The sequence below is a fragment of the Vigna radiata genome, chromosome 11, assembly GCF_000741045.1.
Source record: "Vigna radiata var. radiata cultivar VC1973A chromosome 11, Vradiata_ver6, whole genome shotgun sequence".
Classification (NCBI taxonomy): domain Eukaryota; kingdom Viridiplantae; phylum Streptophyta; class Magnoliopsida; order Fabales; family Fabaceae; genus Vigna; species Vigna radiata.
This window is the reverse complement of record NC_028361.1, coordinates 13,018,879-13,031,568: the sequence shown is the minus strand read 5'-3', so window position 1 is coordinate 13,031,568 and position 12,690 is coordinate 13,018,879. Positions and strand designations below refer to the sequence as shown.

Below are 12,690 nucleotides of genomic sequence, written 5' to 3'. Positions count from 1 at the left end.
AATAAAATTCACTCAAATAGAAACATCAAACAAAATTAACAAGAAAGAAAATTTTATCTTTTTTTTATTTAAAAAGAAATAAAAATCTTTGTTTACTTTTTCTTTTATATTTTTTTTATTTTTATAACTAACTACCCGGACAAAATTGGATGTTGACAAAATAAATAAATAAATAAATATATATATATATATATATATACACTAAGATACTTATTTATTTTTAATAATTATAATAGTGTATATATAATAAATAGTTAATTATTAAAATCACTGTTTTGTTATAATTATTAATTTTGTTAATATAAAAAATAAATTTTAAATGTTTAATTTCTATTATATAAAAAAATGCATATTTATAATTATTTAAATTATTTTTAAGTTTATTATATTATTTATAAATGTTTAATTTCTTTTATTAGTTTTTTGTTTGACTTAATACCTCAATTGGTCCTCTTATTTGTTAACTAATCTCATTTTGGTCCTCAAGTTTGCAACAGTCTCAATTTAGTCACAATATTTGAAAATATGAACACATTGTATCACATCCGTTAAGTGGTAGGAGACGGCGCTAATTTGAGCTGACTTGTATTTTCTTTTTTTTATGTTTTAAAATTATTAAATCCATGTGGCGGTGTTCATTCTTCTTCCCATCAGTGACTCCGATGACCATGCCTCCTTTCCACTTCCACCCTCAAACCCTCACTCCAGACACACACATTTTCTCTCGATCGTCCTCTTTGATCCAATGCGTCACTCCGTCCTCGTCTCCGCTCTAATGTTCGGCGAGCAGAACGCCTCTCAGACAACCAGATTCCGCTCCTTCCTCGGCGGCCCCGCTGTTGTCGCCACTACTATTCTAACCGTGCCTGTGCGAGTTTGAGTGAGGAATCCTTAGATCTGAAACCCGATCTATTGATTTTTGGTGCCTCGAAGAATTTTTCTTCTCTCTTACCTGAAGCCATTTGCGATCTGGGTTTGAGAATTGGTTTAGAAACGGAAACAGAGAAAGGAAAAAGCGAGGCTTTGGAAGCGCAAAGTGTGGTGAAGCAGAATCGTAGCATGTTTGGGAGCATAAATAAGCGCTCTTTCATGGCCTCTGTTTTCTGCTGCCACTGTTCTTCCCACATCTGCTTCGACCACAATGGCTCCGCGTCTTGCTTTTTCTCTTCACAAGTTCAACANTNCGATTCCATTAAAGTTAGATGAAGGTAATTTTCTTCTTTAGCACCGTCCAAGGCTTTAATCTTGAACACTTCTTGGATGATTCTTCAATCCCACCCGTTCATATCACTGATACCGCCACTGCCTCCCTTTCTTTCAATCCTTAGTATCTCTTGTATCAACAACAAGATTGTCTTCTTGTGGCGTGGTTATTGGCTTCGTTGATATCGAGAGTCTTTTACTCTCTCAAGAAGAGAGGTTTCATAAACATCGCTGCAAATGCAAAAACCCTGACTTGTTTCTTCTTGCAACACGTATGGTTTTATTCAAAGGATTTAAAATGACAAAGGAAGACACAGAAGATGTTGGTTTGTAGTTTTGCATTCGACAACATCAATTTCTCCGACTGAATTCTCAACATTGTTTTCTCAACATTGGTCTGAATATATTGTTTAAACTGATTGGTGAGGAAGTTACAAAATTGGTGTTGGTCAGTGGTAATGGATGTCACATTGGATGCTTAAAGGCTCCTAGTTATTGATATTTGGTGGTGCTCCCATTTTTTATTGTGTTTTTTTTCATTGTGTTTTCCACTCACTCGTCTGAATCAGAGATGCACGATGATGACTATGGTGGTTTACGGTAGAAGAAGGATCACTAATTGAGGGAAGAAGAAGGAACACCGCCACATGGATTTAATAATTTTAAAACATAAAAAAAAAATACAAGTCAGCTCAAATTAACGCCGTCTGCTACCACTTAACGGATGGGATATAATGTGTTCATATTTTCAAATATTGTGACTAAATTGAGACTGTTGCAAACTTGAGGACCAAAGTGAGATTAGTTGACAAATAAGAGGACCAATTAAGGTATTAAGCCTTTTTTGTTTTGTTAAAATTTAAGCATACAATATTTTTAAAAAACGCAAAAAGTAAGTACGCAAAAATCAAATTAAAATCTCAAGACATTTAAACATAACATTTTTATAAAATAAAAAAAAAATAGAAAAAAAAAGTATCGTCTCTCGAAACGCGATCGGATGTCGATATCCGATGAAGCCTGTATCATTTTTTAATATCTGATGAAACCTATATCGGTTTTTGGTATCCGACCTGTTCGCGTTTCAAATCTGTTATTGTACCTGCTAAAGATGAAGAAAAAATGAAATATGAGACTGAGAAAATTGCGCCTGCGAAAGAAAGTGAAGAAAAAATCAAATCCCAAAAGAGGAACAGAGAGGTTCTATGCTGGAAAAGAAAGAGATCAAAGAAGAAATCAAATTACAAATAAGAAGAGGGAGTAAATGAGGAAGAGGGAGGTTCTGTAATAGCAACAAAAGAAGGCACGAAAACCTAATAAAACCTAAAGTTTAAAACTCTGAACTGTTTTAGAATCTGAGTAAGATTTTTTTGTTTTTAAATGATTAAAAGTGTTTTAAAATGATTAAAATTGTGTTTAATTAAGGATAAAATAGATATTTAATTAAAATTTAGAGATGCGGGATAAAAGGACTGGAGGGGTGTAGAATGAAATACTCAAAGCTGAAATAAACATTTATCGGAAAAGGAGGGCGCAACTGAAGGCTATAGAGTTGCAGGAAGTGAAAGCCCTCTTGAACCCGTATTACCTTTTATACTCTCGTGTTTTTCTTTCTTCACCTCCATAAAAGCTGTAATCTTCAATCCATCCCTTATTAAAATTATGATAAAAATCTTTATATTCTATTATAATTGGGATTCATTATTCCGAAGGTATCTCATATTTAAAAAATATGTTTTAAAATATTCAATCTAGAATATATTAAAAAAATACATTCTAGATTATATGTTTGGAAAGATATTTCTAAATCTAAAAATAGTTTCACAATATTTGTTTTAATTTTTTTAATATTCTGAAATAATTATTTTAGAATATATTTTTTAATTCAAACATAACTTCAGAAACCATCATTTTAAATTTTTTTATATTTCAAAATATATTTTTAGATTTAGAAACATTTTTATAAAAATATTTTTAAAATATAAAACCATGTCCAAAATAACTATTTTGTCCTTTTTGAATTTGAAAATACTTTATATAACACTCAAAACTAAAATATGTTTGAAATTATAAAGTTGTAATATTCAATCTATCCCTTATTAAAATCATAATAAAAATATTTACTCTTCTTTATTTTTAAGGAAATTCAAAAAATATCTTTCGAAATATTTAATTTATAATACATAAAAAAAAATATTCTTAAAATATTTGTTTTAGAATTTTTTTTAATATTTTAAAATGATTGTTTTGGAATATATTTTTAAATTAAAAAATAATATCCACAAGTGTCATTTTGATATTTTTAATATTCTAAAATGACTATTACAAAATATAAATTCCCAAATTGTAACATCCCAAAAACATAGTATAAACTATATAAAAGAATAATCACATATAATAACATAATAGATCAGTTATCCATAAGTTGTTCAAGTATTTAAAAGTACAGTTATCCAAGTATAACTATAAAATTAAAACTTTGAGCGGAAACCTAATCTAATCCAAAACTATGTACAAGATCATACGGTTTGTACTAAACTGGTGGATCTTCTACTCCAAGAGCTTGCTCCATAGAGACCTCTTCTTCTACTGTAAGCACATCCACAAGATGATCATTACAAAGGATATATCGAACGGGTAAACATGATAAATCAGGAACAACAATGTAAACAGGTGTAATTTAAGAATCAAATGATAATGCAATTCAACAAACACATAATACATGCATACACACACAACACATTTAGGAGTTTCATCTCATATTTAGGAGTCAATTTTGCAAAATCATAAACTCAATGACCGAGAACCAAATTTCTTACTTTTGGTACATTTTTGAGTGGCTTAAGGATTTCTAACAAGACTTAACAACTTACCCAAAGTCCCCTCATAATAAACCAAACTCACACCGAATCCAAAATCTCCATTTACACTACCACACTTCTTTCTAATCTCACTCGGCCACTAAATCAGAAATATGTAGAATCACAATCAACATGAATACAACACTTAATATTCTTCAATAGCAATACCGAACACACCATCATTCAGTTTCATTTAGTTTCACCCACATGCAGAAACATCATACAACATTTTCATATCTCATAAATTAAGTAATTAAATTAACTAGCTTCCCTTACCTCTATGACCAAACCAAATGCTTATCAGCTTTAGAAACTTGCTCTCACACTAGAAAATCTTAAGAATCTATCATTCACCGATTGGTGATAATATACCAACTAAAAGACCAAAATTGTGATCAGAATTGAGGGGAGGAAAATGATGAACATATGTAACCAGAAACTTTGCTTGCATGTGTCAAAAGAAGTTTCAGAAGTTTACAACAACTCAAGAAAACATACTAACCAGCTCTAACCAAGACTTTGAACGGTGGAAAAGGATGTTCTTGACTCCAAGATTACTTAAACGGTGTCTGATTATTGAAGAGAAGAAAATGAGATGAAGAATTTCTAGAGAGAATGAGAAAAAAAGAAAAACTTAAAAGAATGTGCATGAAGAAAATAACACGAAATTTTGAACTTTTTACTTATATACTACCACCAAAACCGTTCAGTCCAATCAACTGCATATACCTGACTTCCTCCACGATTTTTCAATTCTCACACAAATATCTTTCAAAATAGTATGTCATCAAATATAAAAAGATTTAAAAAAACTGTTTTGAAAGCTATTTTGGAATTTGAAAATATTTTTCGAAAAACACTTGTAATGTGTTTAAAATTATATCTCGAAATATATTCCAAAGTTATTCAATAATATAATTTTAAACACATCCTAAAATAAATGTTTAAAAGGTATTTTTAATTGAAAAATAACTTCCGAAAATATTCGTTGGGGAGTATTTTTAAAAAATGCCTTCCTTCCATTTAGATCATTCATTCACGTGCCATAACTTAGGATTCCAGTGCTATCTGTTTGGGGATGAAGCCAAAAAGAGGTCATCGAGGCAGTCGCTCCACTCCACCGCACTTCCGTTGAACACGCCAGGTCTTCCAACACTAGCCCTCTTTCCTTCCTCTTCCATTTTCTTCTCCGGCACGATAACCCTTTCTTCTCCTTCTCGCTTCTCTCTTGTTAACTTTGCTTTCCACCATTCTCATTTTTTCGGCTCTTTGCGTCACTGTTGGTGTGAGTGGCGTTCAACCGCGAGGAAGAAGACGATGGCTGCGTATGAAGGTGAAGAGAAAATGTTGGGGGTGTGTACGATGAACAGGGAGAACGATGAGAGGAAGAGGATAAAGTTCGAATATATGATTTTAGGGGGTGCAGGAAGAAAAATTGGGGTGCAGGAAGAAGAGGATAGGAGTAACCCATTCTCATAGGTCCACCAAGCGCAGCCCAACCCAAACACGCTCATCCACCCCTCTCTCACTCGCTCTCTCCAAACCGCTGATCTAAGTCTCACATTCTCTCAACAACACTAACTCACCCTGCAAGCCGCAGCACACTGCCTCACGCAACGGGTGTCGACGACGCCCGAAACAGAGAGCTTCGGCCTCCGCGAAGAACTGTGACGGCCTCCGCCCCGCGACCTAGAGTGGGTTTATGTGGGTTAACAGCCCACCAATGGTGGGCCGGATCGGGTTCAACGTTTACAGCTTCCTTTCTGGTGGGCCGGGTCAGCCCATTTAGAAAGTGGGCCAAAATGGGCCGTACTGCATATACCTACACTAGGTAGCAGTGTCAGAAGAACAAACTAGAGCTTCTGCGTCTGCTGCTGCTTATTCTCACGTAGTTGGATTCCTCCCAGGTATTCTTATTTCTCTAATGCGTTTTTTTTTTTTTTTTTTTTTTTTGTCTAAACTGTGTCATTTTTGTAATCACTACTGTGTTTAGCTTTGCTCATTCATTTGGGGTTAATTATCGACTTATCGTTCCCTAAACGAGTAATTGTCATATAGAGTTGATTTTTGGGTTCCGTTAACTTGGTTCACGTGAATTGCTTGAACGGGGTTGTAATTTTCCGCTTTTGATGTAAACTAGGGTGGTGGTGGTGGTGGTGGAGGTGCTGTCCCTTGTTCTTTTCATTGGTGCAAAAATGCCACAAGATATTACTTACCAACACCCTTTGTTTGGTGGCAAAATATCTTGCACGTTCCCCAACAGGTTCCAGGTCATTCATTTTTGTTTTGTTTTGCGTTTTCCTTATTCTTGTTTTCTCTGTTTAAACCATTCGAAGACACTGTGTGTGTGGCTTGAATTATGCTGAAATTAAGGTTATGGTTATTTCTTGTAGGATGTCAGCGACATTCGAGAAGTCCCTGATCATCAGGTCTTGTCATGCCTTTTTCATTTAGATTGTATTCTATGTTTTGCTTACCACTTTTGCTGACTTGATTTTGGGGGTATTGATGCTGCTGTATAGGAAGTGTTCGCCGACCCGAACCGAGACGAAAGCTTGATCATCGAGCTTTTAGAATTCAGGCATGACGTTGCTGATAATGAGAGTGCTGTATGGTTTCTTCACGACCTTGCTAGTGAACAGGATGCTGAAGGAACTCTGGTATGTCGTCATTTCATCATGATTTCGTCATATCATCAGATTCTTGAAGTGTTGCACTATAATTGGTATATGGAAATTGGATTTTATGAAGTTCTTCCTATCGAATGTGTTGACAATGAAAAATTGTGGATTGAATGACTGATACCAACGGTAGGTGTGCTGTGCTTTCTGAATATTTTATTGTTTTGCTTTTACCACACAGTATCATCTCCAGTGAAAAAATATGCTTTCGGGGCTTGTTTGATTTAGTTCCATAAAGGGTGCTATAATTTCTATGCTATTTAATTTATCAAAGTTTTCTTTTCAAAGTTTGTTTGTTGGCCCACGGTAGTTGTTTAATATGATCTTTAACTTTGTGTGAGTGTGTTCTATGTAGTTTAGGAGGTTTACCTGTCATTATTGGAAGACTCTGTTCTCCCTTACAGCTAACTATAACAGCGCTTGTGATATTTCTTCCTATTAATTCCAAAGTGATTTGATTTATCAAAGCATTACACTACTTCAATTGCTGTGTGAAAGAGCATGTATTATCTCCCAACCCAACACACATTACTATGAAAAGGAATTTCTGTAAGAGAAGATAGCTTTCTTTTAAAGCTATCCATTTAATGTCTTATTTGTTGCAAAATTTAATTGTGTTTCATGATTATCTAAGTTATTGCGTTATGATCATCTCTCCCCTTTAAATTGATCAGGTTGTTGAGCAGTCAGGAGTTCTGGAAGCACCAGGTTTGACGTACTACAATACTCCTGCAGTTGTAACAACTGCAGTGGGTCAGATGGTAATGTTTCTACGTTTGTTTTGACCTTAATTTATGTTTGTACATCATTTCCTGATCATCTAAATGCGTTACCTTGGGAATAATTTTCTTACATTGTTACTTATAACTTCTCTGGATTGTTAATTAGATTTCACCATCTACTTGCGTGCCTTGTTATTTTCTATATTCGTTGTTCACAGATTGAGGGTGTGAAAAGACAGGTTACGAGTCCAGAACTAGATCAACTTAACTTCATGCTTATCTATTATTTATCATTTATTATTCTTGAACTTGATATTATTTGATGATATCTTTATCACATAGATTACTTGTGTACTTGTATTGTAGCCTGTTTTCTTACTGCTCAGTGTTAATTGTATTTGTTAATTTGATTATTCATCTTGTTGGCTACCCATACCTGAATACTATCAAATCGATATCTACCCTTATTTTGCACTGATTTGAAGCATATTTAGCTGCCAATTCATCAGTGTCAGTCTCAGTTTGCATATGAATTTTTCTGGTGTAGTGGTGCTAGGAGGACTTGCATATAGTTGAAGCATGGTGTTTAGTCTGGTCTACCACTTCCTTAGATATTCACATATATATTAATCTTATTGTCTGCAAATTGCTGATTATCTGAGAACTCAGGCACTTATATGAGAAAAATGATTGACATTTGGTTTGATCTATATAATGCCTATGTACATGTCTATTTTCAATATGACATTATCAAATGCGGCATTGAGTTCCATCTATGATATGTTCAATTTACTTAATAACCATCTTCAATCAGACATGTCACGTGCCTCTCCATGGTTATAAAGCTGCATATTGTAATTGGCTCAAACACATGATCTGCATATATGCTAGCTAAATAAAGATGAAGACCTAGAAATCTGTTGTGTGAAATAATGTTGGTTTTCCCCAGTTGTACCATTTATTTATATTATTATTTCAGTAAAAATAATTTGACGGCTACAATTTAGTGCAACAAATGATCCTTATTTCTCAGTCTTGACTTTCGAACAACAGAAATACTCTGGATTTCTGTAACTTCAAGACAGTGGAAACTGGCTAATTTCACATAATAGGACAAAATCATTTCCTTTATTAGTGTAATTTTGGATTTATGAAGATTTTTTTTTATCAGATATTCATGTTGGAGCTTTACAAGCTAAAAATACACGTGTTACTTCTACCGTCGATTTTTAATAGTGGGTTATCTGTAATAGCATGATACTCATAGGCTGATTGCATTTCGGATTTTAATTTCAATTTAACTCACTTGTAGGTTTAAAATATGTTTTTGTCTTTCTATTCCTATATTAGTGGCTTTTTTATTTTTTTTATTTTCTTGTAAGAGAAAATTGATTCCTTTTTCATATCGCCGTTTTTCAAGGTTGTTCTTTATGTAATGTGTGCATGTGAGTTTTTTTAAAGAGTTTTGCGCCACTGCGCATGTTTTCAATCACTTACAGTCATATGGAATTGTTGGCAGGCAATTTCCAAAGGTCGGCAAGGAAGGGAAGCCCAAAATATTGTGAAAGTAGGTTCCGCGTTACTTCAATATTTGCTAATGCTAATTTGACAATGTTCCTACATCGACTGATCTTTGATTCATTCCAAACTTGTTTACCTTTTTTTCAGGTTTATTTGGCAAATTTGCGTCTTAAAGAAGTTGATACCGACGTTCTAATCACTGCATACGAGCCAATTGTTATAAAGTAAGTTCTAGAATATCTTTTTCGTGACAATAAGCTCTTCCCAAACTTGTCCAGTAATTCAAGTTATGACTGATTGGGCGAGTTCTATTGAGTTTAGGTGGATGTTCAGGTTTTGTTTAAACTTTTTTTTTTGACTAATTACGTTCATCCCCTGTTGTTTAAAGTCTGATGAAATCACACCCAATACTCGCCTCCTTTTGACATTATTTTGACCTCTCTAATCCATATATAAGAAATCAGGAGGTTTTTGTCAATAAAAAAAATATTCAAAGTATTATTCTGGTATATATATAATATTATGACTGCAATTTATCTTTCCTTTGGGTGGAAAGTTATCCTTTCTGGTGTTAAGATACAATTGATCGTGTAAATCTTCAACTCCTAGAGTTAAGCAAATCAAATAAAAAATCAAATGAAATATCATCTATTCTAGTGAAAGCTCTACATCATGTGCTAGACATACATTTTGATTCTATTCTATGTCTTCAGTCCTTTGAGCGAAAGCGCAGACACAGTTGGTGCTGGTGTAGCCGTTCCAGCTGCTCAAGTTGGATGTACGCCCATGGATGAGGTCTTTAAGCTGGCTGTTACAAGCTTCAGGGTTCTTGACTGGAGTCTTTTTTGATGCAAGACCCTAGGTATGCCGGGAGCAAGTTTTTGCTAAACTGTGTGGAGCCAGGCTTTAACCGTTTTTTATTTTAGCGAAATTTGGGAAAGGTGCAAATACCATTTTGATCACTGTATATTCCTCATGTGTTTTTTCTTTGGTCCGTAAGTACTCCAATTTTTGGGCATTTGGTCATGTTTCATGATTTCACATAGTTAACTTGTTTGGATTGTTACTTGTAACTGGATAGAATGTGTTCGGAAATGTCAGTGACTTTTCCCTTTAAGGAGGTGGTAGATTGGAGTTTGTAATAATGGTTAACGTTACTTTAGATGTTGCTTTATACCCAGCAACCTGGGACAGGAACAACGTGCCTCCTGGAAGCACTGTGATTGCAGCACAAAAGGGCCATAGCCACCAGCTTGTACGTGGTAGGGTTATCTATTATTGAGTTTTGGTGGGCAAAGTAGCTCTGGACAAAATGATGAAACACTTGAAGAGAAACTTGTAGACAAGCTTTGCCTACTATGGACTTTCAAATCAATAGGTGACAGACATGTTTCGTGTTAGAGATGAACTTGCATTTAAAAATGTCTTTGTACAAGTCAGACATCAATTTCAGTACTAAGTTATAGTAGATAATGATAGGATTTCATGCAACAGAGTTAAAAAGACTCCGATTCGTTTTATGAATAAACAAATATATCTGATCTTTGTTTTTCTTTTTTTCCTTTATAAAATCAAATTGAATAGTTTCTTAACGCTCTTTCATTCACGGAACGTCAAAGAGAAAATAAGGCATGTTATATATTATCCTGTAATATAGTACATCTATCAAACATGATATGACATGAAAATTTCAGAAATTCTGTCCTTGAAAGAAATAGAACAATAGATTGTTTGGTTCCAAGTCTCAGGCATGCTTTTTCATGTTTACTTAAACTAATAGCTATAACTTCAAATATATCAGGGAATTTGAGCTTTCCAGCGAGTTTTCAAACACAAAAAAACGTTTGCTTTTTATTCTACTACGAGCGATCTTCAGATGGCTGCCATATACAATGAATTCTACTGCTCTCTTGTAACACCGAATTTCTTTGCAACCAAAGTTTCAATAAGCTTTCTTTTTCAGTTGCTATGCAATGATTAATTAAACGGTTGAGAGTTAAGAGTTGACACACTCATGTTGACAGTAATGGACAAACTCAGAAGAAGCTTGGTTCAAACTAGGAACTGTACTTGCCCCTTTTAGAAGGTACACATAAACTTTAGGTTGAAAAATTTGCAAGAAAATATGGCCAAGACCCTCTAAGAAGTTAGAAACAGGATCTGAGTTCCAAGTTTCAACCATCATAATCCATGCAAATTCTATCTCTGTTGGGCAACACAGTGAGAGCAGAGTGTGGATTTCACATGTAACCAAAATGAGTTCTGTGCAGAGGTTTAATTAAGGACAGTGTCAACTGGTGAATGATGAAAATAATAAGAGGTGGCAGTCTTAGGACCCCAAAAGTTACAACCATGATGTTGTAATGAGTCAATCACGTGTCATGCAACTAGTTTGAAAAATAATGCATTCTATGGACCCACCCAATAAAATACACGATATGGCAGTCTTCTTAGGCGGATGGTTTCACACACATTGTGAATTCAGAAAGGAAAACTGCTGGAAATTATTGGTGCCCAATCAACGTCAAATCATTGTCAAATCTCTTGAGATCAACCTGCTGGCTGCCACACTGTGACATTCACATACATACATACATCATACCCTTATTCTGCACACTGTTAAACAACAAACCAAATTAAAATTTTCCCTGAAATTCCATTGGAACCAACAACTTTAGGAAAGTTTATGGTACCACTTTTTTCCGTCAATTTTGCAATCCTTTCTCAAAGGAACACTAACGGAAATTTTGTCCTAACATATTCCAACATTTTTCTTTTCTATTAAGAAAACGGATGATAACGGCCCAATTTCATTGTAATCCTTTTAAGTTATTCTGAATTTGCAGTATTTTGTATGGGAATTATTACGCTGTTGCAGTTCTGGCAATGATAAGCATTGGGCATTAATAAGAAAGGTCCTCGTCGAAAGTAATAAGCGATGGGTTTTTGAATGTGATATGAATAGAAGGACAAGAAAAGTTTATATTCGTTGCAATTAATGAAAAGAAAGACAAAGTGAGAGAGAAAACTGCCGACAATGACCACCGCGGAGTTAATAGCGATCTATTCTTTTGTGTCCAAACTAGAAAAAATTATCAACAATGATAGGAAAATGTTGTGGACAGACGGACGTTTCCAGCTTCCTATATCTTGTGAGTGTGTGAGAATCAAAAGAAAAGGAGAAACTAATTTTGTATATTAAGGTTGGTGAGTTGGTTAACTGCTCCTAAAATACAATTTTATACATTTAGGTTCTCATGATTTTTCATATAGTCATATGAGAGTTTTTGTGGAGCGGGTTAATTAATGGTAAAAAATTACAAAAAATGAGATAGATAGTGAGTTTAATTTCTTTTATTAATATTTGAGAATTGGTTTGTTTGAATGATTTTGAAAATAAAATGAAAATATTATGAATTCAATTTTCTCTATTATAGAATTTAGTAATCAACATTTGTTAATAAAAAGATAATTGTGAATTTTTATGTAAGTGAGATTTTTGTAAAATATCACATGTGTTTCGTTATTATCTTTTATCTGACAATACATACATTTACATTGGTTTAGTCATAAAATGAGTTTATTTAAATTATTTTAAAATTTAAAGTAATTGATTTCATTGAAATGCAAATTTTAAGTAAAAGAAGAATACCAAGTGGAACTTCTTTCCCTATTAAAAGAACTACAATGAAGACATTTTAA

At 33.8% G+C, this 12,690-nt stretch overlaps 1 protein-coding gene across 4 annotated transcripts; it reads left to right on the top strand.

The window, feature by feature from the left end:
• The first annotated feature begins 5,135 nt into the window (after window positions 1-5,135).
• Window positions 5,136-10,539, top strand: LOC106777584 (probable ran guanine nucleotide release factor). 4 transcript variants are annotated; one of them, XM_022787512.1, is made up of 9 exons: window positions 5,136-5,971; window positions 6,205-6,334; window positions 6,458-6,493; window positions 6,587-6,724; window positions 7,420-7,506; window positions 8,987-9,034; window positions 9,136-9,212; window positions 9,702-9,850; window positions 10,170-10,539. In XM_022787512.1, the coding sequence occupies exons 2-8, from the start codon at window positions 6,260-6,262 to the stop codon at window positions 9,835-9,837; spliced, it is 597 nt and encodes a 198-aa protein (XP_022643233.1). In that variant the 5' UTR covers window positions 5,136-5,971; window positions 6,205-6,259; the 3' UTR covers window positions 9,838-9,850; window positions 10,170-10,539. The 4 variants fall into 4 exon arrangements, with proteins under 4 accessions (XP_022643233.1, XP_022643232.1, XP_022643231.1 ...); XM_022787511.1 differs by having other exon boundaries at window positions 5,137-5,971; window positions 10,152-10,539; XM_022787510.1 differs by having other exon boundaries at window positions 5,139-5,971; window positions 6,208-6,334; window positions 9,702-10,539.
• Window positions 10,540-12,690: the final 2,151 nt, after the last annotated feature.